The 26,376-nt window shown below is 40.3% G+C and overlaps 1 protein-coding gene across 1 annotated transcript in view; it reads left to right on the top strand.

Moving 5' to 3' along the window:
• The window catches only part of ZNF106 (zinc finger protein 106), a 2,006,671-nt gene that overhangs the window by 1,018,138 nt on the left and 962,157 nt on the right, over window positions 1-26,376 (top strand). Inside the window, exon 9 of the mRNA XM_044074076.1 lies at window positions 11,463-11,523. Within this exon, the coding sequence (XP_043930011.1) occupies window positions 11,463-11,523 (61 nt within the window). The remainder of the gene's footprint in view (window positions 1-11,462; window positions 11,524-26,376) is intronic.

Here is a 26,376-nt window from a genome sequence, read left to right as displayed (position 1 = left end):
CCACAGTTCCAGCTGGAAGAGTTTTCATTCTTCCCTTTCTGAGGGCCACAGAGACCACAGATGCCTCTGCTCCTTTTTGGGTGAGGTCATTTTGAGCTGAGATCAGTACAAGGTATGTGGAGCTAGTGGAAGGCTGATCTTCACATCAGTATCCTGGAGATGAAGGTGGCCCTTGTGTTGCAGTCCCTTCAGGATTTCCTTCTTCAAGGAGTGATTTCTTAGACAGGCTCAGCAGGTATATTGTGATGACTCTTGAGAGGACCCTCAGTCTGTCAGTAGCACAAGATTTTTTCTTTTCACTGCCAGGGTGAGTCATGTTGCAGATTTTTGGTCTTTAACCAACTCCAAGTACAGCAGCTACTTTATATCCACGGCACAGACAACAAGGGGCACTGCGGCCTTTCAGTGGCCTCTCTAATGACTTTATACCTTTCCCTGTTTTCACTAAAGCCAAAGTTGTTTTAGAAAGCATCCCTGTGCAAAGGATCCATTGTGCTCCCTATTAAAATGTCAGCACTTGAAATGCTAAGTGATGACAAGCCGGAAAAAAAAAGACCAAAACTACAGAAGAGTGAATCTCTGAAAAGTTTTTCTACTTTAAACTTCTTTTTTTGCAGGGAGGCAAGCCCCTCTGAACTTGCATATTCCAACTCCCAAGATAACCATATCTTGTACAAGTTTCTTAAAAGTGCTTTGATTTTGTGCTGCTGCAGATTGGACTACACTGCTCATTTATGTGAGACACTATAAATTGAATGTGATGGCATAATGTAAGATAAGGAAGTTTTTGTACTTTAGAAACAGAAAAAAACTTCAAAAGTTAAACCAACAAAACAAAAAGATGAGTCCAACAGAACACAGGAGCCGATGTAAAATCCAAATTCGCTGTACTATAAACTTGTTAGCGCTTTCGTGTAATGTTATACATACACTTCTTCAGACAAGTTATTGTAGGCTACATCCTGGGTATAAATACTCACTCAAAATTACAGAATTGTTTAATCAAGTTAAATCAAATTAAACAATTAATCAACTGATTACTTTCAGCCCTAATTAAAACCAATAGCATTTTAATATTACTATTTTATAAAAGCTAAATACAATACTATTATAAATTTGCTACAATGAAATTATATTACCATTAAAAACATCAAATTAATCATAATTCATTCATTTCATAAATATTATAAATTCAATAAAGCTTAAAAAACATTTTTAAACATTTTAGGCACTTTGAGCACTTTAATCACTTTAAACTATACCAACTTTTTAAACTCAGCGAGTCACCAAACTAACTTGGTTTGAAAAGTTTTTGTTAGTGTGTATTTGTATTTATATATGTTTCCTTAAACCAACGTATAAGTAAATATACCTATACATTGAACATACCTTTCTAGTATGTACTTACGTTATATAATCGTGTGTGTGTAATGTAACTCATTTTCACTATTTCTTAAATATGCTAGTATTAACTGTTGTTTAAAATTATTTACAAAAACATCACCTTGCAAGGGCTTTTTGTTTTAATAAACATTTGATTGAACATGTCTCATTAATCCCAGGGTAAGCATACGCATTTGTTTTAAGTTGCCACAGCAACTCACATTCTTCTAATTTTAAGTGCCATGGTCCACCCCTGGGGTTAATTTTTATTTTCTGTACCACATTAAACAAAAAAATATGATTACTGTTTTCTGAAATGTGTTTTGCCAGGGCATTGGACATTATCCCCCTGGAAATTGCGTACATATGTTCATAAATACGTTGTTTCAAATGTCGTTCAGTTTTTCCAAAGTAGAACGCAGAACATAATGTACAGGTGGCAAGGTATACTACTCCTTGACGGAGACAATTACATTTCTCATTAATGTAGTATTTCACCCCACGAACAGAAAAAGTAGACCCAGTTTTTATATATTTACAATAGCCACAGTGGCCACACTTAAACATGCCTTTGTTGACCATGTATGTTCTAAAGGGGACGTCAAACAATGTTTTCAAGGATGATGCTTTTCGAAATACTACTAAGGGTTTCTGTCCTACATTGACACTGGGATTTAAACCTTGTATTAACAACTCCCAATTGTTGTTTAGAATGCGTATAGATTCTACAGTTAACTCATTGTATTGGGTCAGAAAACTAATGTTAAAATTTGTTTGTCCATCTTGAGAATTTTTAGAAGTATCTGCAACAGTAGTTTCTTCTATAATTTCTGGTGCACTATTAATGTCATGCGTCTTTAAGATAGGTCCTAAGGACCCAGTGCGTCTCTTTCTTGTGACTTCACCAATAACAGAATTAACTAACTTGCGAGGATATCCTCTATTTAAAAACATAGTAACCAAAAAATCGCATTCTTCTACAAAAAAACTTTCTTCGGAACACATTCGAGACGCAAGTACTACCTGGCTCTTAACCACCCCTTTCTTCTGAAAGAAGGGGTGAGAGCTAGTAAAGTGTAAAAATGAGTTGCTGTAGTGGGGTTTTCTATAAATGGTAATAGTAAATTTCATCTTCTCTGTGTCCTTCTTAATCCTAATATCTAAAAAATTAATTGATGATTCATCAAACTGATAAGTAAACTGCAAAAATGGAACAAAAGAGTTCATCTCTTCAATTAATCTAATAGCATTGACTTTATTTGCTTTTATTACCATCAGTATGTCGTCTTGGTATCGCGTGTACCAGACGACCATGTCCTTGAAAAATTGATGTGGAAATAAATAGGTGTGCTCCCAAAATGCCATAACTGAGTTTGCAAATGCGCCCCACAAGGGGAGCCCATTGCTACACCTGTTAACTGAAGGTACAATTGCTTTTTAAACATAAAAAAATTATTGTTCAGTACCAATTCGAGTAAACAAATAATTAAATCTATATCAGCACCTGGAAGTTGCTTACTTAATAAAAAATCCCTAACCCATTCTGCACCTATTTCTTGTGGAATTGCTGTATATAGGTCCTTGACATCAGCTGTCAAGAAAGCTAAACTAACATCAAATGGAATACTGTTTAAATTTTCAAGGACATGCCAAGAGTCCTTGCAGATTTGAGATTCAGTTCTAAGAACCTCCTTTAACTTGTTATCCACCCACTTGGCACAAGAGTAGGTAATAGACTGGCGCCCATCGATGATGGGCCTAAACGGGTTTTTTTTAATATCTTTATGTAGTTTAGGTACCCTGAAGATGACTGGAGTCATGGGAGCTGGCATGGTTAGGTACTGAAATAAATCCGTGCTAATGCTGCCTTCAATAAATAAATCGCTCAAGGAATCTTTTATTTTTTGATAGGACTGATTTAATTCATTCCTCGAGACTTGCGTGTAATTATTAGTTGACAGCATTTCATTTATCTGTGCCTCATAGTCATCTTCGTACATAAGTACCACCCCCCCCACCTTTATCGGGTTTCATTACCCGTATATTATGTGCTCTTACCAAATCAATTAAATTATACATCTCTACATTTCTATGTTTATGTTGCAAAAACTCTTTATTTAAGGCTCTTAGATGAACCTCAGTTACTTTTTCAAATAATAACAAATTATTATCCAGCGGGGGATTGTATGTACTCGCCACTCATTCTGTGTTGAACATATTATTATTTTCACCTAGCAACATTTTTAAATTGAGTTTGCGTGTGTACATTTTAAGATCACAGAGAACCCTGGCCAAATCCGGTTTCTGAGGGAGTGAAAAATTAAAACCCTTTGCTAATAAATCAACAAGTTCGTACGGAATATCAAATGAAGTGTAATTATACACTCTAAAATCATTACTGTCACTTAGGGTAATAACAGGAAATCTATTTTGTAAATCTCCTGTTACCTCTTGCGTCGATTGAATGTTTTCTTGTTGTTCTGGGTCTTCTTCGACCAATTCGTATTCTTCCGCCTGCTGTTGGAAGCTACGTGTTGAAAACCCTGCTGGTTATTATATTCCGTACTGCCGTTGTTACCTTCATGCTGTTTGTGTTGATTTTGGTTTTGGATACGTTCGCTCCGCCTATTCTGATTAACTCCAGGGACGTTAGAAGGCGGTGATTCATTGGTTGATTCGACACCACTTGTTGAGTTCAGATGTACATTATCATTGGCTTCCTCGATGTCATTCACTAGGAGAGAATGAAAATCATTACGGACCCTATTAAAAGGCGGGTCTGGGTACGCATTACCATCAGCGTACACTATTTTGTCCCTATTAATTTTCCGTTTTTTGGTTTCACTAATTTTGTTAAGAAGTGAGTCAATGCTGGTGAATATCCTTTCATAATCATATTGATACCGGTTGAAGTCGGAGTTTGCCTTAATTTCTTGTTCCAAAGTCTCTAAACGTTGCCCAAGCACTGACATTTGCTCCGTATATTCTTTGATTAATAAATCAAGAAAATTAAGCCCTTGTTGATTAAAGAATGTAATAAGGACTTTGTGGAAGTCTGAATGTTTTGTAACCCCTGAAGGGTACTTCCACTGCCTAAGTCCTTTTGGAACAATTTTTAAGTCAATGCATTCTCTGAAATATAGAATTTCTAATTGCAGTTTTTTGTATTTGGACAAACAACTATCAAATTGTTTTAAAGATAGAAAAATGTCATTAGAAATTTCTTGCTGATTGTCCTGCACATTGCCGTTTCTATCATTTTGCGATTTAAATACATTAGTTGGTGTGTTCATAAAATCTTGAAGAACTGGCGGTGTGGAATTGGACACATGCACCGCATTTTGATTATTAACTACGGTTGTTGCTGATGACATTCCTCCATTAGATACTAAGTTACAATTCTGTAATTTTGAGTGAGTATTTATACCCAGGATGTAGCCTACAATAACTTGTCTGAAGAAGTGTATGTATAACATTACACGAAAGCGCTAACAAGTTTATAGTTTTTGTACTTTCCTTAACTCTGGATCATTCACTTCAACATCCCATTTCGCCCTCCTCCAAATTTTCGAGAAACTTTCCTTGTTGTACAGAACTTTATAGTCTTTTCCTGAAACCTAACCTTCAGTTTCTCTAACCTCTTCCTATTATCTCTTGGTTCCTTCTTAGGCTCTAGCCAGCAAACTTGACCTGAGAGATACAGGGCAAGATGAGTTTGGCAGGAAGGAGCTCAAGCATTTTAGAGTACATGTAGTTGCTTGGTGGGAGCCACCTGATAGTGAATATTCTACAAGTCAAAATGAGCGGACTAGAAATAATAAAGTTCTAGAGTTAGGGCAAGTATATAACTTCCATTTTTACACCAAGCTAGAATTAAAACCCACGTTTAAATTTAAAAAGAAAATTGATTCCCTTAAACTAGCAGTAGAAAATATTATAATAAGATTTTTAAAGAACTTAAGGTGAGTAATCATAAGCCACATTTTTTAAACCCTACCAAAGATACACAAGTATGTTAAGAAGCCAGTAGGCAGACACATTGGTTCTGGGAAAGGGTGTTTAGTAGAGCCCCTATCTTATTTTCTTTTACAGTGTCTGCTACCACTATTAAAATTGGTGTGGGCTAGGTTAAAGAATTTGACTGTGTCTTTGCAGGAGTACAGGACTCTTGCAAAATGGTTGGTTAATGTACATTTTAGATGTTAAAATCTTAATATACACATATTCCACCCTGGGCTGAATTTAGAAGCCCTTGAATATTGCCTGTATAAATCTGATCTTTACTACCCTGCCTGCCTTTAACACCTTTTTTTCTTTTTACCAGAAAATATGCTGACCAAAATAGAATATTACTGGGAATTAAAAGGGACTGCAATAGAAGCATAATTTGCTGTCATATATACCGATTTACTTATGGGATATTTTGAAGAAATAATGATGTGGGACAGTAGCAGAGTTTTTATCTGTATGCCAAAGATACATAGTAAATTCTCAGTTAACCGGAGCTCAAGCAACCGGCAAAAAAGAAAAAAAAAATCAAAGAAATATCAGTACAATTTCATGTTTTACACTTTTTCCCCCCAGCAGAAACACACCTTACATTTTTAGAGTTTTAAAAAGGAAGATAGAAATAAATTCCCTCTCTTCCCAATCTGAGGACAAATCAAACCAAACAAATAATATAGGGTGCAGTATTAGTCGGGTCTATTTTTAATAGTAACTCTCAAGCAACCAGAAACTACAGTTCTCCCCCATCTACCAATCCCCATGGGTGCCGGTTAATTGAGAGTTTACTGTATAGCATATATATTTGGATGATTACTGGCTTGTTTGGATGACTAATTTGGTGGCTGTGTAGGAATTTGTGACTTACTTAAATGAAAATAAACTGGGATATGGAATTCACCCTCACATATTCCTTGAGTGTCTGTGGGGATATATAGATGTTAAAATGAAATTTGTCCATAGTGCTGCTGTGAATTCCCTTTTACTAATTGGTAGTTGCCACCTTATATTTGCAGTATCTCCAAATCTTGTGCTTTGAGAATTAAGTGAATTTGCTCTGAACTTGTACCAAATGTTCTAATGGTGTTGAAATCTCGATTCTGCACAAGGGGATATAATCTTAAAGAATGTACAACAGGGCATAGACATAATAAATTCTATCAATAGACAAGGCCTACCCACGTGTAAGGATTTTTTTACTACTAATAGTCCTGTTCTTGCTTTTATTGCAACTTAGGACACTAATTCTATAGCTGTCAGGAAGGTTTTAGAAAAACACCTACTATTAACTCATTATCCTGTAGAGTATACTGAAGGTTTACCAATATACTGATGTACATTTAGGAAGCTGTAGTGGAGCATTTGAGTTGCTGCGGAAAATATATTGAAAAAAGCAATGGGTCTTAACCACACTATAGAAAGTAGACTTAAAGCACTATTATTTGTGTAAGCTGCAGTTATAATACATGCATAGCTTTTATTCAATGAATATTTCAGTAATTTTTGAAAAACAAACTTCTTATAACATGTACAGAATACATAATATGGTTAGTTATATGTTTTCGCAGTGCATTTTGTTAAACCTACGGCAATGCAAAAAAGCACAGTGTATTAAAGTTTCTCTAATACTTTGCATAAGCATACTCTGAAACACCCTGGGATCAGGTTTTTATTTTGTGGGATTGATGAAGTACTGGATGTTGCTGTTAAAAACTTCATTAGATCTGGTATATTCTCTTATAAAGAAAAAGATGGATCATCACTTGAGCTTTGCAGTCCTGTGATTTTAAATAGCTAAATGTAAGACTATTTTTGTAATCTGTAAAAGCCTTCAGAGTTAACGAAGTCGTGAGCATATATATACATTATAATTTGTCCATATATATTTTGAAGAAATAGAAAGATGGGTTTATTATTATAGCAGTCATTATTTTTTTTAATTGTTTTAAATGTATAATTTGACATGGTTTCAACAGTGATATTGCCTTGAATTTATCACTTGTATTATTCTCACAGCAGTTTATTTGGAGTAACCCATCAGAAGTTATTGCAATAGTAGAACTTGTTTTAAAATTTTCCATACAAATATATAACATAGAAGAATGTTATTCAGCTTTGCTTAATGTATTTATTTAGCATTTCCCAGTCCACAAGACAACATTTACCCACGATGTTTAAACAGGAGAAAATTGCAAAACTTATTTAAATTGTACTGAGAAAGGTGTCATAAAAATTGATATAATTTGTTTTTCTGTCCAAAACTGTTTGGTTTTTATTTGTTCTTGGTGTGTTCAGCTTATTGCTGTATGTAGAACTTGTCTTTTTGAACTGTTTCTGAACTGCTAGTGATTGTTGCAATAGCTTAATGATGTTCTTGACAAGGTATTTGTTACCCTTTATTCTGTATTTTCTACTGTTCTGTTGTGTATTGACATTTACAGCTGCGTTTTCTCTCTCCCTTTCAAGCTGTAAATAGATGGTCTTTAATAACTTGCAACCCTTGTGTAGTGCTGGATTGGAAAAAAAACACAAGTGACAGTAAGATAATGAATATAGAGTTATCTATTTTATACTTTTTAATCTAATTTAATAACTCTTTGTTGATGAAGAAATGGCTTATTACAGTGCGCTTAAAATGTAGCAAAGCACACAGACAAGATATCATTGTAAGACCGTCCCAGACTCTCTATTCAGAGATTCACAAATTTCGCAGTAGTTCAGAGTGTTTTAATTACAAATAAATGCAAATCAGCTATTTAGTTAGATGGCAAGGCATGATGCTCACTTATTTTGAGGGTACAGTTATTTGTGGGAAGGTGAAGTCATAGCAAGAAAACATCATTACATTTCTGACTATCAGGACATTGTGGGTTAGGGAAAAGTAAAAAATGGAAATAGAAGCAACTACTTTCCTGTTAGTGTTGCTGCATCACAATACTTGGTTTTCTAGTTTTCTTGGCTGTGTCTGGGGTGCCTTCTGTGTGGAATCTGCAGGTCCTCCCTATCCATGTTTGGGTTTTGAGTGTTCTTGCTTCTGGTAATGTAAATTTCCTGTGAGTTTCTGTCTGCGCCTCTGTGCTTTTTGAGGTGGGCTGACAAGCTCATTCAGGATTATTTTCCCTACCTTGCACTCATTGAATGACAGGATAGGTTGCAGCTACTCTAAACCCATTTTAGATTAACCAGGAAATTGAGGAATTAAAGTTTTGTATACTCTGTGTTGCAGGGACATAACAATAGCAGAGAGCATCAGTATAAGCTTAAATATCTATTTTTTCCAGTAACTTGTCATAGTGGTCCTTGTAGAGACCATCATCAGAAAGATTACAGATTTCAAATTTAGTGCTAGCATAAAGAGTCTGATTTGATGAAATCTTTGTGTGTATATATCAATTTAGGCAACAGTGTTAATGAACTGAATAACCTTTTCCACACATTTGTTAATAAGGTTGAAGATTGTCTTTTCTGACTATTGTAAAACTTATTATAGCAGCAGTGCTGTAGCCCAAAGTAGTTTAATGTATGTCCATTCTATCTTAGCCATTATGCTGAAACTAGTAAAAATTTTTAATAGCCTTAAAAAAAGTAAAGTGCAGCTTTTGATTTTGTACCATTTGCATTCAAAATATTAACCAAAGATTTCTCTCTTAATGGTGTTTAAAATTGTTCGCTTACTGTTTTAACTGAAGAATCATGTAGTGCTAATTTAGTACTAGCTTTTAAGCAGGGCTGTGATATCTTTGCATTATGGTCAATGTCTGCTGCATGTGTACTCAGCAGATTTGTAGACATTTTTACATTGAAATCATAAGTTATTAAAACATATTGCTCAGGTATGTTTGTGGCTTTATAAAAAGGGGTGATGATGTTGGCCAAATGTAGTTAATTTTTAGACTTAGGTGGTGCAATCATTAAGTTGTGGGCATTTATCTACTTGGACTTTTGTAAATCTTTTGAGTGTATTAGCCATAGTTGTCTTAAGTAATCTGTAACTCTGGTCTCTAGCAATAGGAGGGTCCAACAGTAAGATTAGGTACTCCTAGAATAATTTTGTTCACTTAAAAGCTGTACTGGAAAATTTAGTATATGAAGACACATGAACCTTAAATTGTTTATTTTAGTAATCCTTGCAAATAGATCTGTACATGTTCATTTGCAGTATTAAAATATTTACCGTTGTTGCACAACTGCTGTGAGGGGCGGCTGAGGTGGTGCAGCAGTTAGCATTGCTACCTCTCACAGCAAGATGTTCTCTGGTTCGATTCTTGGCTGGGGTGCCTTCTGTGCGGAGTCTGCATGCCCTCCCTGTGGTCGCGTGGGTTTCCTCTGGGTGCTCTGGTTTCCTCCCACATCCCAAAGACATGCTGTAGGTGGATTAGACACTCAGTTGGCTCTAGGTGTGTGTGTGTGTGTGTGTGTGTGTGTGTGTGTGTGTGTGTGTGTGTGTGTGTGTGCGTCTTTTGTGGAAGGTTGGGTGCCGGGCTGGCAACTTGGCACCTTTAAAAAAAAAAAAAATCCACTGCCAATCATTCTGCAGACCATTGTTCAGCTGTGGTGACCCCTCACCGGAGATGATGATGTTGAAGGAGATGATGTTGCACAACTGCACTGATTTGCAGCTTTATGCAAACTTTCTGGAGAAGAAGCCCTTGGTGGGGGTGGATAGGAGTGAGCAGCCAATGCCAGCTTGCTTGTACCAGAGGAAGGATGGTGGCTCACTTGACTGTGTTGGTGACCTTTGCATAGAGTGCAGCTGTATCATCCACAGCAAGGAACCTGGAGATCCTCCACTGCACTGCATAGCAGGCGATCACAAGTGTGACAGCATAAGTGTATCCTTTAGAAGAAGCCATGTAAAAGTTTTCAAACTGTATGTGGGGAGGAAATAGTTGGGGGGACCCAATAAGTGATACACAGATGATGCACTTGGCTCTCACCTAGGAGGAATGAATCCACTGAAGGTGAACAAATGGCTCGTTGGGAAGCCAGAAGAGTAGTGCTTAAATGACCAGTGTAGGGAATGGGAAGTTTAAAAAAAAATATATATAGTATGTGCTTTATATGCAGAGACTCAAACTTGTATTCTGGTGTTAAATGTACAAGCTCAGTACTACCATCTTTGGAAAATGCTGCTGTATTTTGGACTCCTGTAAGCAAGTGTGAAACTGGCATTACCAAAATGTACACTTCAGAGGAATGGCAGTACATTTCTTCTTTATCCGCTGTACTCCTGTACCACTACTGCTCCCCACCATAACTGCCTTTTTTGTGTGGTGTATATCCTAAGTGCGAAATTAAAGCTGAAGCATGTGGAATAAAGCTTTGTACCAGAAGTTGTTTATTAGTTGGCAAGGTTATCTTGCTCTCACTTATGCCCTTTTATTCCATTTCTGTGTTTGATGGTACAACATTTGGTAACGCTGTTTTGGACAGAGTACTACATATGATGTATGCCACATTACCCCCATGGTGCAGATGTTGATGGTTTTAAGGATGTTGCTGCCACTCCTGTTTTATGCTGTTCTGCTGTGGAATTCATGCATCATTTTGTTGCTATTAATAAAATGTATTGTAACAATTAATAATGACTTGACTTAATGACCTACTGTTTAACCTGAGACACCTTGCCTTTTTCTGTCAATATATTAGAACCCCATAAAATTTTTCTTCTGTGTATGTATACTGTGCTTTTTGATGTGAATAATACAGCAATATCCTTTATCACATGTTAATCACTGCACACCTTGCAGAATATGCGTGCCATGCAGTTGATAGGCAAAACCTACTTATTTTTTGCTCCAGTATGGTCTTGGTGTTTAAGCTGCAGTCAAGTACTCTATGGTTTAAGATGATTGCATCTGAGCCTTGCCACTTTTCTTGGTAACAGAATTACAGCTGGTTTCAAGTTTGTATGTGATTCTTTATTTCAGAGTTTTAGCAGGCATAGTCATATATTTAAGAATTTTTAAGCTTGCCTTTGATACTGTTCATGGCCTTTGAAAACAATTGTATTTTATTGGATGTATCTATCACCTGTTCTTGATATTGAAATTGTCATCATGTCTGTTTAACAGATGACAACAGAAATGAATGCACTGAGAGCACAAAGAATTTACATTCTCCAGGGATTGCAAGGTAATTGTCTTCTCCCCCCATCTGTAGTGCCTCTTATTATTTTTGTAAGTATATATGTATGCATGTGTCATTGTCAGAGTGTGCAGTTAGTTTGTGTTCATTTTTTTCTGCTTAATAAAATGATTGTACCTTGAGCGGAAACCTCCTGACATACAAATGATTAGTTTGTGAAACTGTGTTGCTACAGTTGTCTGTCCATTCTGTCATTGTATTTTATTCTGTTTTGTTCTGTGCATTCTTTGTTAGTGAATTTATTAGACTTGTGATTACTTAGACAGATCTCGGGGTTCCATTTTTGGTTGATATCCCAGTACAAACTTAAGTAAGAAAAAAGAGTAATTGAAGTATCTGATGTTGTCCATTTTCTTATGCCCCATTACTGGATGTGTGGATCTGACTTTGGATCCAACTTGGCCATTTCTCCAAACTTACAATCTGAGCCTCAAGCTCCTCCCTGTCCCATAATGCCCCACTCCTTCTCTAACCCTTCAGATCTCATTTGCCGCCTTCCAGCTCAGACACAATTCCGCAGCCTCAACTTAGAGATAAGTGATTTTCCTTTTTTAAGTGGGTTTATTCTACAGTGAGTTCTGTCCTTTACGGTTTACTCTGTTTTTGTTTTATATATATATATATATATATATATATATATATATATATATATATATATATATATATATATATATATATATATATTCCATATATATATTTTCCATATATATATATATATATATATATATATATATTCCATATATATATATATATATATATATATATATATATATATATATATATATATATATATATATATATATATATATATATATATATATATATATATATATATATATATGGGATCCCTACCAAATCCCGAATGCTTGAAATACTGACTCCCGAAATCCCGAGCCAGCATGACCGAAAGACCACAATACTGACGCTCAAAATATCACCGGCCCACAATCTCAAAAACAGGACCCTGACTATTGCAACCAACACACATGTACCACAGACAAGTCCCACTGTAAAACAAGCATAATCACCATGTACGCTTTGAAGAGAAGTACATCACTATGTTTAGTAACTTGACGGCATACACACCTAGTAATTCCTTGTCACATTTCATAACGAACAGTACATTGCATAATGACATACAACACAATGAACCCCAAGTAAGTGTAATTAGGCACCCAGCGTTTCCTGGTACAACGATGGCAGCAGTATCACATCTTTAACAACCTTGCAATAGCTCTAACCAACTCCAAACGTGTAAGCACTTTGATTATCCAGAACCCGTTGGAACTGACTGTGTCTCTGTACAAGCTTCTTACATTTAGGGGAAGGAGGGCAGCCCGTGATTAATCTTTCCCACAATCCGTCCACACGATTCTGTTCGTTGGCCAAAGCACCCATGAGCACCGAGAGATCAGTAGTCCGACATCCAATCAAACACTTCAATCAGCGATGCCACGCTACTACTGAATTCTGTGTCCACGGAAGAAACAGGCAGTTTAACTCACTAGCATTCCAAAAAGGAATAGGGAACAACAGTGGAAACCTGGTACCTGCTGTTGAATGTGTGGAAAGCTTTCTTAACCTCCCCAATACGTACCAGTCTGCAGAGTATTGTACAATCTCCCTCCCGTCATGCGGGAATGTCTCCTTTAAGAGGTTGAAAGTCAGAGTGACGTCCGATTCACTTAGAAATGCTAGGGCAACCAAGGAATTTACTGCTAATTGGAAGGCGTGATTTGAATTATACAGTTTACCTAACCCTGCTTGCTGCACCTTCCTCCACACATTCTGACTGAAGTGAAACATGCAGCCCTTCGCTCTGATGTCAGCAAAGTTCAACCTGATACTTTTCAGAGCCGCTACTTCGAAATCACAGAGTATGAACTGTAAACTTAGTTGAAACCCATGCACAGGCATTAGATAAAGCACACAATGCCACATCATGTTATATGCCCTTAATGACTTTTTAGACCTTAAGCAGTACATTAATGGTACACATTTACTCAAACCTCCGTACTTTACCATGCCATGTATACTATACAGTTGCCTGCATAGGACACCTTTGCAGAAGTATGTATCACCCATCAACCAAATAGTGGCTACACTTAGATCATGGAGGTTGTTGAGTGTACTAAAGACCACTACAGTGAGCTGGGAAGTGGGGTCCACCATACGCTTTTCAATGAATACTCCACTTTGGAATGGGAACATAGACATCTCCAGGTTCTCTAATGTAAGGTCAGGGATGTGTGTTTCATTGACATATTTACTTCTCACCCTTCTAATTTGTTGTAGCAGAGCTTTCTTATTTGGCAAGCTTGGCACATAATCCAGGGATATTGCTGCCATCACATCCTCCATGAGCATGCAAGGAGTATCGTTGGACATTGATGCTTTCTCCTTTAGTGCACCACAAACTGTATATTTCTCAACCTCGAACGGGTCTCCTACAAGGTTGTGTGGAATACCCTTTAGTAGTTCTTCTTCACCTTCGGATAACGAGAGTGTTACTGTCCTACCCTTAAATTTACCACTTCGTTTACAGCACCAGTATCATCTGGTATGAGATTTCTTTTCCAGGTGATACACATAGCCGTCAATGACCAGTATCTCCTTACATTTTCGAGATTGTAGCCTGGTATAAAGTTTCCTGATTTCCCCAGGCACACTATAGCGATCATCAGACATTTTTGTTACTATTACACGTTGTACGGGCAGGTGTTGTGTTACTACACCATTTATAGCTTCCTGCTCATGTCTACGGGTTACTGAACTGTATAGCTAACGTCCTACCACGTCGGTTTTCCAAACTTCATTATTCTACATTATCGGTAATGTGGTCTTTCGGTCATGTCGGCTCGAGATTTCGGGCGTCGGTATTTCAAGCATTTGGGATTTGGTAGGGATTCCATATATATATATATATATATATGTATATATATATATATATATATACATATACATATATATATATATATATATATAGCATTCCATCGAAAATGCACTTTCGGGGAATAAAAAAATAAAAACTAAATTAAAAACAAAAAACACACTACACAATATTATGCAGGGGGGCAAGCCCCCCTGCATCCCCCACACCCCCCTACTTTAATATTTCTCACTCAAAGATCGCACTACAGTGGGGAAAAGGGAGTATTCCCTTATCCCCACTGTACTACGATCTCAACAACAGTTTCCTTAGTTGTACATCAACAGTATACGTTGATGTACAACTAATGCTACATACCAACGACATGTTTTTTTTTGTTTGTTTTCTTTAGCAAAAGTGCATTTTTGACAAAATGCACTTTCGCGAAAGTAATTTCGACAAAGTCAACAAAACAAATAGGACCCATATATATATATATATATATATATATATATATATATATATATATATATATATATATATATATATATATATGTGTGTGTGTGTGTGTGTGTAAACATATATATAAAATTTAGGTTAGATTTTTTGTACTCCTCCTCTCCCTTTTAGCTAGTTCTTACCAGAGCTTCTCACTGGCGTTAGGGTTGCTTCCCACCTTCTACGTTTTTCTCTGTTAATTCCTCTTTCTCTTCTCTTTAAAAAAAATGACTTTACCAGTATTTTTGATTTATCTTTAGTGTTGGTCGCTGCTGTAGTGCTTGTGTGTGTGTGTGTGTGTGTGTGTGTGTGTGTGTGTGTGTGTGTGTGTGTGTGTGTGCGCGCACTAAACCTATGGGTTCTAATAAACCTATGGGTTCCAAAAGGTGTGCCTCTTGTGGGCATAAGATTCCCCAGTCAGATGCCTACAAGAGGTGTGTATATTATCTTGGGCCAGGACACTTGGAGATTGTGTGACATCTGTGTGACCTTTAATCCCCGAGCCGTTGCTGATCAGCACAGTAAGTTGATTTTGAGAGGTCTCCTGCCAACCTTTGGAGCTGAAACTCCTACTGCTAAGAAGCGTGACCGCTCAGCTAACTCGGGGTCCATGTCATCTTTACTGGAGAAGCGTCAGAAGTTGTCGAATCCTTCTACTTCATATCCTACCTGTTCTCGCGTCTTTTCAGGACTGAGAAGTTTTTCTGATCCGACAGTGTTGGTGCCATACAAGACACTATTGCTGTTGGATCCTCAGCCTTCGGGTCCAAGTAGCTGTTCTGATCCTATGGATGTTGTACAGATCCAAAGCTTCTGGTCTGCAGATAAAACCACCTCAGGTCAGAAACGCCCAGATTGGAGATCCCGGAGTCACACTCTTCATCCAAGCAAATCTCCTTACCCAGCCCCAACCTGTTCAGACCAGCCTGTCCCCAGTCAAGTCCACCCATTCTTCGACCTCCTCGATATCCTCTTGGCTGTCACACACAGACATGGACAGGATGATGCAGAGTTTTCTCAAAGGCCAGATTTGGCTGGGGATCTTGTCATCTCTAACCTCTGCAGGATACATGAGATTTCCAACCCCAATACCTCAATCTCCTATTCAATCCTACTTGTGGTTTCAGAACATCAGGATCAGCCTTTCTCAAGTGGGCTGTCATCAGAGCATAGAATTCGCCTTTCTTTGATTCCATCAGTGTCCCAGACTAGTTCGGCTCTGATTACCTCAGAGCAGGTCCCAGACCTGAGACATCGGCATTGACTCCTTGGGGTTGGTCTCAGCTCTGACCTTTTTGGAGCCATCCCCTGCCCCCAGGGGCCTCAGCATATGACATTTCGGGCCTAGTGACTTCTGGAGTTGTCGTGATGGCTTGGTCCTTCTCCCTCTTGGTACCTCTGGCTCAGAGGGAAAGGACACAATATTCCCCTGCCTCATCTGCTTTCCAGGTGGCAGAGAGGGCTTTCTCTAAACCGCAAGATGTGGCCCCTCATCCCCCAGGTCCTACCCAATCTCCTTCTGATCAGAACTTTGCTCCCATCCATCCTGTTGATAGTCAGCTCCTCTAGAAGAGGCTCCAGACCTACCCTCAATAAGGAGTCCCCCTGTCTTCAGAGTCCTCTCCCGAGTATCCTGTGGGGAGGATTCATCGGAAGAGACTGTGCAAGAGGAAGCACCTAGACTTCCTTCTGGAGTCGTTGACAGAGGACACTGACTTTGATGAAGGGGAAGGGTCCACCCGACATTTCCTTTGGGTATATTTTGGAAATACTTAAACACATGGCTGGTTATCCCAACCCCCTTTCTCTGAGGAGTCCATGTTCCTAGAATCCTTTGGGATGGGCCCATCCACATCCTGGGTGACCCCACCAGCGGATGGGCCCATTGATCTGACTGACCGCTGGACATGGAAGGAGCCAGACACCATGGACCCCATTCCTAAACTTGTGGATAAATACTTTAAGCCCCCTAGTGACAGTCTGTTCTGAAATAAAGGTGTCCTAGTTGATGCCATTGTGGTGTTGGCAGCCACAAAGAAGGATCTAGCCAAGCAGAGCTCCTCTGTTCATCTCCCAAATAAATAGTCTTGGAGTTTGGGCAGGCATGGGAAGCCCGTGTATGCCTCAGCCACCGTTATGCTGAGAGCATTAAATTACTTGGCACACTTTACATGCCTCCAGAGAGCTCTTATCAAGGAACTCGCTCACCAAGTCTGTGGTGCAGCCTTTGTCAGAGGAGAACCTCAAAAGGTATTTCCCCCACTGACCGCTATGTCCACCATTGCTAATTCCTTGATGAAGTTAATTTCCCATGCTGCGGAAGGAATCTCTCAGCAGCCGGTTCAGGCATAGCCCTTAGGAGACATGCCTGGATGAGGCTTTGCAGGTTTGCAGACCTCTTTAAGATGTCATTTATAAATGCCCCCTTTGATTTTTCCTTCCTGTTTGGACTGTTAGTTAAAGAAACTCTTAGCTGCAGCGAGCAGGAAGGTGAGATCTTATTTGCCATAGGAATCAAGTTTTCTTCCTCCCAATGGACCTTCTCCAGGAACCAACAGAGTGGGAAGAAGATATGTTTCCGTAAGTCTCAAGGGTCTTTCATGGATTCGCAGGATGAATCCTCTTCTAGAGGGAGAGGATTTAATGGTTGATGCCGCCGCAGAGGGAGAGGGGGTCCACAAAACCAGGCGGTAGAGAACCTTTCTCTGACGGGCCCTACCGGCGCTCCTGAGCAGCTTTCTTGACTGTCCTACTCTGGAGGCAGTCCGGGGCAGACTCATTACACCCAGACGCCTGAGCAAACATAACAAATGACAACTGGGTGTTAAATATAATTTCCAGAGGTTACTAAATTCCGTTTTCCTTTCCTCCTCCTTCCCAGTTCTGGGAGGTTTTTCTCCTGTGTGCCACCTAGTCAAAGGCAGAATGCCATACTAGACGTTCAGAAACTTCTAGAAAAAAGAGATGTCCTTCTGTTCAATGTTGCAGTATTCTTTACATATGGGTTGTATTCCACCCTATGACCCAACTTCTGGCCAGTATACAAAACATTTTAGCTACTGCCAGTATGTGGGATGTTGCACCTCATCTTTGACAAGGTCAGCTATAAAAGGACATCCGCATGTACCATCCTCAGAACTTTTCTGCTGCCATTTGGAGGGCTGACTCCCTACTTATGGTCTGCAGTTGAATATCATGTCTGTCACTACCAACTTTGGATAAATGCTCTGTTGGGGATTTATTTTCTTGCTACTGCCATCTGTTTTTCTTCATGTCATCCAGGAAGTGTAAGTGTGGAAGGCAGATTCCATAAAAGATAACCACAACCTCTGTCTTTTCTGTTTGGGGCTTAGTTATGACTACAGATCCTGTTCCCTCTGTCAGGCCTTTGCACCTAAGACTTTGTATAGCCGGCTTTCGGCTCTAAATTTGTATCTTGAAAATCATCAGCTTAAATGTTTGGTTAAAAACGTTATGGAGGGTGCTGGGGATCCTTCAGCCGAGCTGAGTTTGAAGAGGAAGGTGAGTAAGCAGAAACCTGAATCTTCTTCCGCTGTGCCTTCTACCTCAGACATACCCCTTGAGGTCGGTGAAGGTGGTACGGTTGGAGGTCGGGTCCACTTCTTCAGCTGGTACCTCTGTGGAGGCTGCCAAAGGAGCTGATCCTAGCAGGTCAGAGACTATGCAGGCATCCATTTTGGGCGACATGGGGGAACAGTGGCTTGTCATGCTAGAGGACTCCGGTGACGTCCCTGCTGCTGCTGCGACTAGAGACCTTTCTTTGACTATGCCAGCTGTTAGGCCTATGTCTGGTCCTTCTTCCATGTTCCCTCTCACAGAAAGACACATGAAGAAACACAAAATAAAACACCCCAACATCCCTTCTCCTCAGTCAGATTGGTTTGCCTTTTCCCAGGGTCTGAGTAAGTCCTTGATGGCCTTGAAGCCTACTTCCCTTCCTCATCTGCCTTCTTTCACTGCTACTACTCTTCAGGCTGCTGGTTTTCAAGTCCTTGACTCTGATTCTGAGGATTCTTCCTCTGATGTTGACTCCCTGGCATATTCCACCCATATTACCTCACCTCTGGAATATGCATCCCCTGAGGAGGAGTCCAATGGATGGAATGCTCGTCATGAAGAAATTCATTTGGAGAGATTATTAAGAGATTATTAATAAAATGAGGGAGTTCTTCAAATGGGATTGTTCACAGATTTCTGAAGAACAGAAGCAGTATTATATCTCCTTCAGATGGAGGTTCCCTGTCCCTCCGCATTTCCTCCAGTCTTTCCAGCTTTCCTAGATATGTTTGCTTCTTCCTCCTCTAAAACTCCAAACTCTCGGAGCCCTGCTCCCAAGAGGCCCGACACAATTTATAAGGTTCCAGATGACTGCAAGTTTCTTTGTGTGTCTCTGCAGATCCAGCTTTGGTCTCCATAGCTTCAGCTAAGTCTTCTCGGATATCTCCTTCTGCCAAGCTTCTTCCATCTGATAAAGAAAGCAAGATTCTTGAGAGACTGGGCAAAAAGTTATATACCTCTTCCACTTCAGCTGTCAGAGCCATTAACTACCAGACTCACATGTATGGGTATTCCTTAGCTTTGCTTTCTCAAGCTTCCAGGCCTTAACTTCATTACCAGGCTCGGAGTTTAAAACATAGGTCATCTCACTTTTGGCTGCATCCTCTCAAGTAGCTAGATATTCCTTGAAGTGCAGCTATGATGTTGTTGAGGCATCATCTAGAGCTGCTGCTTCTGCCTCTGTGCTTAGGAGGCATAACTGAGGCTTCAGTAATTGCCAGATGTTAAGGCAAAATTACTAGATGCTCCTTTGGACAAGTCTGCCCTTTTTGGCTTGGCAGTTGCAGACTTATTTACGGCTCTGCAAGAAAAAGGGAATGACCTTCAAGACCTCAAATGCCTGTTTGTTTCCCCGCTCCCGTCCCGGTCAAGGATTCATTTGTTAGGAGACTTGCTTGTTCTTCCTCTTCTGCTCCTAGGTCTAAGAAGTCTACTAGAAGACCCCCTCAATCGAAAACATCTCCTTCAGTCCCCTCTTCTCAGCAGTTCTTTTTGGCCAGGCCCAGTTCTCTGTGACTACCAACTTTAACTTTCAAGTCATACACCTCTTTCTTTTCACCCCTCTCTCTTTTGCCACCTGGACAAGGATCACTCAGGAAGCCTAGGTCCTATGCATTATCCTAAAAGGCTAATTTATGACTTGGAAGAATTTCCCTCCTTTCATACAAATTCCACCCCCCCCCCCCCACCACCACCACCACCACCACAGTCAGTTGCATCTGTTTCCAGAACGCCTACTCAGGTTGCACCTTTGGATCAGAGAGGCAAGGGTTTCTACTCAAGAATGTTCCTGGTTCCAAGAAAGGATGACCCTTGCAGACAAATTCTAGATCTCTCCCACTTGAACACTTTCCTGTAAGTGCCTTCTTTCCAGATGCAGTCCCTACAGACACTTTCCCCTCATTTCACCTCAGTCTTTCATGACTTCTTTGGAGCTCAAAGATGCTTATCTGCATATCCCCATCCATCCTTATTACAGGAAATGTTTACGTTTCTTGGTAGGTACTTTGCACTATGAGTTTTCTGCCTTGCCTTTTGGTCTTTCCACTGCCCCAAGGGTACTCGCACAGTGCCAGGCCCCTGTCATTGCCTTCCAGAAGGTCCAAGGCATTCAGTTGTATCCTTACCCGGATAACCTTCTCTTCCTAGTAGACAACACAGATCACTTGTCTCGAAATCTGTGGAAGCCCATTCATCTCCTTCACAGCCTGGGTTTCACAATAAATTTAAAAAAATCCAGTTTGACTCCATTTCAGGATCTTCTTGGGGTCCAGGTTCAGGACAAACTTGATGATGGTGTCTCTGCTTATAGACAAGGTTCAGTCTCTCACTTGTTTTATAGAGACCCTTTTGACTCTTCCTTCTATTTCAGCCAGGGAATTCCTAAGACTTTTAGGATTCGTGGCTTCCACAATTCCCATGTTGCCCTTTGCAAAATTTCATATGAGAAAATTTCAGTTGTTTCTAAAGACTACTTGCTCCCACCATGCACATGCACTAGATGTGATTCCATTTCTTCCTGGCCTGAAAACAGAGCTCCTTTGGTTGATTCAACAGCTTTCTCTGAATCCAGATCTTCCCCTACTTTTGCTCCAGTCTTCTCAACAGCTTTTCACAGGCACTTCAGATATGGGCTGGAGAGCAACCCTTGCTTCCAGGAAGGTTCAGAGTCTGTGGTCTCTATCTCAGAATAGAGAGCACAACAACATTAGAGAAGTGAAGGCGCTGCTTATAGCCTTGCAAACTTTCCATTCTCTCTTCCAACCAGGTCCTCTGAAGGTCTTTACAGACAACACCATTGTCCTCTGGTACATAAACAAAAGAGGACACCAAATATTAGCTTCTATACAGGCTAGCTATCAAGGCATGGCAGTTAGTGATTCAGTATAAGGTCACTCTTCAGGCTGTTTACCTACCCTCTGCTCAAATTTCTGTGGCAGACACTTTAAGCAGGTCCATGACACACTCCCATGAATGGATGCTTCACAGGAATGTGTTCCTGGACCTGGTTCATCGGTGGGGTACTCCACATTTGGACCTGTTTGCCTCCTCTCAAAACAGGCAACTTCCTCTTTTTTGTGCCAGGGACCCACATCCTTTTGCTTGGAAGGTGGACACCATTTTTTGCTCATGGAAGGGGATGCTTCTTTATGCATTCCCCCCTTCTCCCTCATACAGAAAGTTGTGCTGAAGAAAATCTTGTTGGTGACTCCATTTTGGCCAAGACAGCATTGGTTCCCTCTTCTGCATCTAGCCAAGGGCTATCACCACAAGTTGCTTTACTGGCTGGATCTGCTCACACAGGACAAGGGATCCCTGCTTCATCCACATCTGTCGACATTACAACTGACCTTGGGGCTGATCAATTTCTAATCCTTTTCAGGTACCTTTATTTTCAGGACATGCTTGGGGTTTTGCAGGAGGCCAGGAAACCAAAACAAGAAAAGCCTGTATTTCCAAATGGAAAAGATTTTCTATCTGGTGCTTTAATAGAAGTCTAGATCCACTTTCTGTGGGCATTCCAGTAGTACTGTCTTACCTGTGTGAACTACTTAAAAGTGGCTTATCATATTGCTCAGTGAGAGTCCACTGCTCTGCTCTTTCTGCTTGTCTGTCACTGTCATCTCCTGTAGCTTCCAGATTGGAGGTTAAACTTTTTTGTAAGTTCGTCCTACATATTAAGCCCTCAAGGAAGCCATTTTCACCTCCTTGGGACCTTAATTATGTCTTAGAAAAGCTAACTGTGCCCCTTTTGAGTCTGTAGGTTCTACTTCGAAGTTTTGCACTTGGAAAACTGTGCTCTTGGTTGCCTTGACTTCTGCTAGAAGGGCTTCTGAGATTCAGGCTTTGACATCTCCACCTTTCTTGGTTTTGCACAAGGACAGAGCTTCCTTGCGAACCAATCCTTCTTTCGTGCCTAAAGTAGTGAATGACTTGTCTCTTAATCTATCCAATTGCATACCTTTTTTCCTTCTCCTCAGTCCTCTAGTAAAAAGATTTTGCATATGCTAGATGTACATAAGCAACTTTGATTTTACTTGGACAAGATTAAAGCTATCAGGAAGTCAGATCAGCTTGTGTCCTTTCATCCCAGGGCCCTGGGTTTACCTGTTTCTGAACAAACTATTTCATATTGGATTTCTAAGGGTATTGTGTTTTGCTAAAATTTCCATGGTAAGTCCTTGCCTGCTTCTGTCAGAGACCATTTCACTAGATCTGTGGCTTCTTCGGGGGCTTTCTTTAAGTGTCTGGATACTAATTCCATTTTGGCGGCTGCTACTTGGTCTTCTGTACACACTTTTGATACATTACAAATTGGACTCTATGTCTTGGTCCAGAGCAGGGTTTGCAAGGGCTTTTCTCCATGGGTTACTGGAGAATTCTTTCTTGCAGCCTTCCTTTGTTCCTTCCACCTCCCAAGATCCCAATTAAGCTATGGCAGTCTCCCATATGTAAAGAGTATTGTGTAAACATCTTACCATAACCATAGATGTCCTTCTCTTCTTTGTTGCAGTATTCTGTCCTCGCCTCCTTCCCCTGCATCTTGTCACTTCCCTGGATGACTTATTGTTTACTTAGGACTCTTGTTCCTCAATGGGCATTCTTGTTCTGAGGATGGTATGTGGGGATGTCCTTTTATGGCTGGCATTGTCAAAGCAGACGTGTGACGTTCCATGTACTAGCAGTGGCTAAAAGCTTTTGTATACTGGCCAGAACATTGGGTCATAGGGTGGAATACAACCCATATTTAAAAAATACTGCAACATAGAGAGGGACCTCTGTGGTTATGGTCAGATTTTACACCACTATTCTTTATCCAGGAAGTCCCAACCAGACACCAAGGATGCGGAACTTACTCTCACTTTTTTTTGGTGCCAAAGAAAACATGGGACTGACCTTCAATCGATCTTATATTTAAGAAGTCTGAATTTGTTTGTAAAGAAGTCAAAGTTCCACATGGTTACTGTACATCCATTTTGTCGCTTCTACACAAGGACAATTGGATGCGTGCTGTAGATCTCCAGCACATGTACTATCATATCAAAATAGACAGGCACTCCAGGAGACATTTGTGCTTCTGGCTTGTGACTGTTATTACCAGATGTTCATGTTTCACTGTTGCAGTCATTACATTTGGGTTATCTGCCTGCAGGTAGCCCTCAGCCGGCCTGAATACCAGAGTCTTGGATTCTTGCGTTGGATGCTGTCTCTTCTTCCATGACGTCAGGGGTATAAAACATGCAGCCGACACCATTACATTAGTCTTTCTTGCCACGCGGTGCCCGAAGTAGAAGCAGTTCGCAAGTGCTGGTCGTCCGACTCCTGAAATTTTTGTTTTCGAGTTTCAGAACCGAAGTCTTCAAAAAAAGCTAAATACCCTATTGGGGATCCTTTTTCTTGCTCTTAACTGATGTCAGTAAAAGTTAACAATTGTCTTACCTGTGGAAAGCAAATACCTCATAAAGATTTTCATTCATACTCAGTTCTTTGCTTAGGCCCAGACCACGACGTCCCTTGCTGTCGGTTTTGTGCCTTATTCAACCCCCGGACTATTCATCGTCAGTCTATTTTTATAGCAAATTATTTTGGTACTCAGTATAACTATCCAGAAATGGCTTTGGTAAGCCATCCGACTACCAATATTCTGAAAAAACATAAGGATAAAGACAGAGACAGACCACATAGGTCCAAAACTGCCGACGACACTTCTGTTAAGCTAGTCGCCAGTTCGCTAGTACTCAGTGAGGTGCTTTCGCAGCCCCTGATACCTGCTACTTCAGATTCGCAGGCCTCTACTGAGACCCATTCGGAGTCCGGTATGCTGCGAGATGCTTCTTCGACTATGGAACCTGAGAATGTCTCTACCTTGGATGGATCCGGAGCTGCTGTGCAGGCACCGGCTGCTGAGGGTGTATTCAGGCCTACAGACTTGCATTTTAAACCGACGCCATCTTCTTCATCCAGGCCTAAAACTCGACCCACGCCTAAAAAACAAACGTCCAAACTGCATGGTCAGGCCCATATGCCTAAAAAACAAATGCTTAGAATGGCTGAAGACCTTATTACTTTAATTAGTGGAAGCCAGCCTTCCCCCCTCTAAGAGACCTAGAACTGATTTTCTTCTGATTTTTCTGATCAGGATTCTAATACTTTTATTTCTTTTGATTACTAGGATTTGCTCTTATCTACCCATGAGGATTCTCATGCAGAGGATTCCATTTCCTCTGCTTCCCCTCCAGAAGATTTTTCTTTTGGTGAAACCTTGCACACTCTTAAGGAGCATTTCCGCTGGGAAACCCAGGATTACTCTGACTCCAAAAAGAGGCTTAGGGAATTCTTACTCCTTTCTCAACACAGGCCTTTATCTACCCCTCCTGCTGGACATTGTAGATTATGCTTTCTTGGAATCTAGCCTGTTCCCAGACACTTTACCTCCAGCTCCCAGAAAACCTGACAGGCATTACAGAGTACTTGACTCTCACAAGTTCCTCTTCAAGAATCCTACTGTGGATCCAGAGACCATTTCCCAAGGTCCAAAGCGCATTAAGGCCACTGCTACCAAAAATCCTACCCCTTCTGATAGAGATTCTAGAGCCTTGGACAGATGGGGTAAGAAGGTATACACTTCTGCTACTTTGTCCATTAGGGCTTTAAATTGCCAGTTTCATATGTTAAAGTACCAGCAGCGTATTATGGGACGACTAAAACAGAAAATGATGTTGATTCCTGACTCTGCTGAACAAAAAGAATTACAGGATTTAATGCATTCTGCTGAACAAGTTGGTAAACATACTTTGCAATGTGGTTTTCATTCTTTAGAAGCATCTTGCAGGGCTGCTGTCACTGGGTCTGTACTTAGAAGGCATGCTTGGCTTAAGGAGCAAAACTTGCCAGATCATGTTAAAGCTAAATTACTGGATGCACCCTTAAACCAAGACCGCCTGTTTGGCAACAAAGCAGAAGTAGTTCTCAAAAAGTTGGAGGAAAAAGCTAAATCTGTGCAAACTGTTAAAAGTTTTCCTGCAAGTACAGCCTCCCAGATTTAGTAGACATTGGTCTTCAAAGAATTGGTCCTTTCCAGTCACTTCCAGGCCTTCAGTCCAAACCCAGGAACAGCAGACCACCTAGGTTACAGTCTCAGGCTACGTACAGGTCTAAGCAGTGGGGGGCTCCCACTTCCAAAGCAGGAAGTAGTAAGACACTCCCCCTACGGAAAAATGTTACAATGACTTCACCTTAACCCTTTCAAGCCCTGCTCAACTGCCTGCTCCCTTAGGAGAGAAGCTCGCCCTGCATGCAAAAAACTGGGAACTCATTACCCAGGACAAATGGGTTTTAAATATCATTTTCCTAGGATACGTATTCCACTTCCACACCCTACCAACCCCAAGCAGTTGGCCAGACCTATCCCCAAATCAGTGGGCAGAGGCTCAACAGCAGGTTCTCTCTCTCCTAAGTATCAGTGCTATTCAACCTGTCCCAGCCGAAGAAAGGGGACAAGGTTTTTATTCAAGACTTTTCGTGGTACCCAGAAAAGACAGCTCATGGTGTCTTATCCAGGACCTCTCTATTCTAAACACCTATTTGGTAATCCCAAAATTCAAAATGCTAACACTTCAACAGTTGCTTCCTATGCTAGGCAAAGATACTTGGTTGGCAACCTTAGACTTAAAGGAAGCTTACCTGCACATTCCCATAAGGGAATCTTGCAGGGTATACCTACGCTTCAGGGCAGGCTCTATGCACTATCAGTTCGCTGCACTTCCCTTTGGCTTATCTACTGGGCCCAGGGTATTCACAAAGTGTCTAGCTCCAGCCATTGCATTTTGCAGGCAGCAAAATATTCAAATATACCCATACTTGGACGAATTTCTGATTCAGGCAGAAAGCCAGGA

This window comes from Protopterus annectens, chromosome 6.part0, assembly GCF_019279795.1.
Source record: "Protopterus annectens isolate FY-2018-M chromosome 6.part0, PAN1.0, whole genome shotgun sequence".
NCBI lineage: Eukaryota > Metazoa > Chordata > Ceratodontiformes > Protopteridae > Protopterus > Protopterus annectens.
The sequence above is the reverse complement of the archived record's forward strand: the minus strand, read 5'-3'. Positions and strand labels throughout refer to the sequence as shown.